The sequence below is a fragment of the Quercus lobata genome, chromosome 10 (assembly GCF_001633185.2).
Source record: "Quercus lobata isolate SW786 chromosome 10, ValleyOak3.0 Primary Assembly, whole genome shotgun sequence".
NCBI lineage: Eukaryota > Viridiplantae > Streptophyta > Magnoliopsida > Fagales > Fagaceae > Quercus > Quercus lobata.
Genome location: NC_044913.1, coordinates 59,179,219 through 59,181,946, shown reverse-complemented (window position 1 = coordinate 59,181,946; position 2,728 = coordinate 59,179,219). Strand labels below are relative to the sequence as shown.

The 2,728-nt window shown below is 34.1% G+C and overlaps 1 protein-coding gene across 1 annotated transcript; it reads left to right on the top strand.

The window, feature by feature from the left end:
• Positions 1–1,471: 1,471 nt before the first annotated feature.
• Positions 1,472–2,417, top strand: LOC115966033 (pathogenesis-related protein STH-21-like). Its single transcript, XM_031085375.1, has 2 exons — positions 1,472–1,736; positions 1,837–2,417. The coding sequence occupies exons 1-2, from the start codon at positions 1,556–1,558 to the stop codon at positions 2,148–2,150; spliced, it is 495 nt and encodes a 164-aa protein (XP_030941235.1). The 5' UTR covers positions 1,472–1,555; the 3' UTR covers positions 2,151–2,417.
• The last annotated feature ends 311 nt before the right edge of the window (positions 2,418–2,728 follow it).

Here is a 2,728-nt window from a genome sequence, read left to right as displayed (position 1 = left end):
CATTGGTTGGCTTGCGGTCCCGAAGAGCTTTTTGCATAAACTGATTTCCAGTAATCATAATGTGCGCACCTGTTTCAATGGTGCTTCAAGTATTTCTCAACCTGAATAGCTGGCATGCCTTTCCACTGAATGTTACCAGGTTAGTTTTTATCCTCTTAAGTTTTGTCAAGTAGCCTAAACAATTTTAGACCCTTGTTTAAATACCAAGTAACCAATTTTAAGACTAATTTATTAATTGTTTAGTTTTCATATCTGTTTCTCAACCCATTCATTGCTGGATATGAGTTAGGTTGGTATTCATGAACCCAACCAAATATATTTCCATTTTCCACCCTCTTTAAAAGAATGTAAACAGATAATTATGCACTTTAACTTATCCGAAATAATTAAATAATTATGAATTCGAGCAATATATTCATAATATTAATTATGTTATTCTTAATAATATTTTTTTCTTTTTATTTTCCTCTTCTTGTTGACATATAATATTATTTTAGCTAATTAGATAAAAGTTTTACAGTAAGATGAGTATTAACCTATGAAGCACGGGTGCGTTTTGAGACTCGGGTGTGGGTGCGGGACTCAGCAAATTTTTGAAAAAGTAGGGTGCGGGTGTGGCGGGACTCGACGATTAAAAAATTATTAAAAATATTTTTATTTATATTTTCTATATATTTTTACTATTAAAATATTCTTAAAAAACACATTACTATGCCTTGATTCACAAAACAAAGAAAGAAGAAGGCAAGAAACACATTACTATGCCTCTAAGGTCAAAATTTCGGTTGTTCCAACGAGATTCAAGGTCGATTTCGGCCTGTTTCGGCCGTATCGGTCGCTGACCGATACGACCCGATATGGCCAATACGGCCCGATTCTAGCCGAATCAGCCCGATTCGGCGCGAATCGAGTTGAGTCGGCACGAATCCGAGAAAAAAAAAAAAAAAAAAAAAGCTTAGATGCAGCACCAACACGCGAGCAACCGTGTCGGACTCGGGTGTGGCACCCTTCCAGCCACGTCCGTGCTTTCTAGGTATTAACTATTAAGTTGATATATGATCCATAATTTTATAGGAAAACTTGCATATGCATTCTTTGTACTAGAACATTTCTCCTCCCAAATCTCACAAAAATAAAAACTTCTTCTCTTTGCAATAAAATTATAATTTATAAATAAAAGGTTGGATTGATAAATGTTAAATATTGCCGTGGTCGTACCAGCATATATAAATACTTTAACATAAAAAATAAAAAAAATAAATAAATAAAAAAAGACATGACATAATTTCATAACATAATATGAAAGAAATAGTTTGAGTAGTAGGTGACTTGTACTTATTGACGTGGAGTACCACATTAGCTATAAATAGAGTGCCTAATAATTTACTTTGTTACTTGAGCTCAACATAAAAAGAATAAACTGTTGGATATACCCACAAATTAATTTCTATAACTACCAAGTTTGTTGTTCCTAATTTTCACAACCCTTTCCTCAACTAGCCTAATTCATTTTCTTTCTTGACATCAAAATATTTGTCATACTATTATTTCAAGCATGGGTGTCACTACTTTTACCCAAGAGATCACCACCAAAGTCTCTCCCGCTAGGATGTTCAAGGCTTTGATCCTTGACATCCACCTCGTTCCCAAGATAATGCCTCAGTTCATCAAAAGCATTGAGTTCGTTGAAGGAGATGGAGGCGTTTGCAGCATTAAAAAGACCACTTTGGCTGAGGGTTGGTGAACTTTATTTTCACACTCATCAATAACATATTTGTATAACGTGTATTACATTTTGGAATCCCCCCAAAAAAATTGACTTTTTTTTGTTGATAGGGACTCCCTTCAAATACTTGAAGCACAGGATTGATGCGCTTGATGCTGATAACTGTATGTGCAACTACACTTTGATTGAAGGAGATGTGTTGGGTGACAAGCTTGAGTCAATTTCTTATGAGGTTAAGTTTGAATCCGCTGGTGGAGGAAGTGTTTGCAAGATAACTAGCCATTACCAGACAAAGGGTGACTATAATGTTAAGGAAGAGGACATCAAGGAGGCAAAGGACAAGCATATGGAAGTGTACAAGATTGTAGAAGAATACCTCTTGGCCAATCCTAATGTCTATGCTGAAGCTACATGTGCCTGTTAGTCACTGCCTAATTGAGTACATCCTTTGTTGCAAAAGTGAGAAATAAGTGAGATGTGTTGGCTTAATTTTGTTGTGGTTTTTGGCTTGATAATAAGAACCCTGCTAGAGTACTGCTAGTGCTACTGTGGTATAGTAATCAATATATATAGCGTATAATTTGCTCGAGGTGTTTGATATGAATAAGCGGGGCATATTTGTAAATTTGATTAACATATATATAGAGAAAGGAAAAGAAGGGCTTGAAGTAAAGCCATCTAAGATTGTTAAGTTTTGATTTTTTTTTTTTCTCTTTAATTTAATTAATCCACTTCGAACTATTACACAAGGTTTACTACTCTTGAATAAATTAATAAAGTAAGAAATTGTCATCTATAAAAAAGACCAATTTTTTTTGTGTTCACACAATTTGTGATAGGATTGCACTACTTAAAAAATTAGCATTGGGAGTGCAAAACCTCCAATTTACTATTTTAAACCATTAAACCACCAAAAACAAACATTACCCATATTGCTATTTCTAAAAAATTTGCAACCTAGCTACAATAATTTGTTACTTTTAGAAAATATTGTCATAGTTG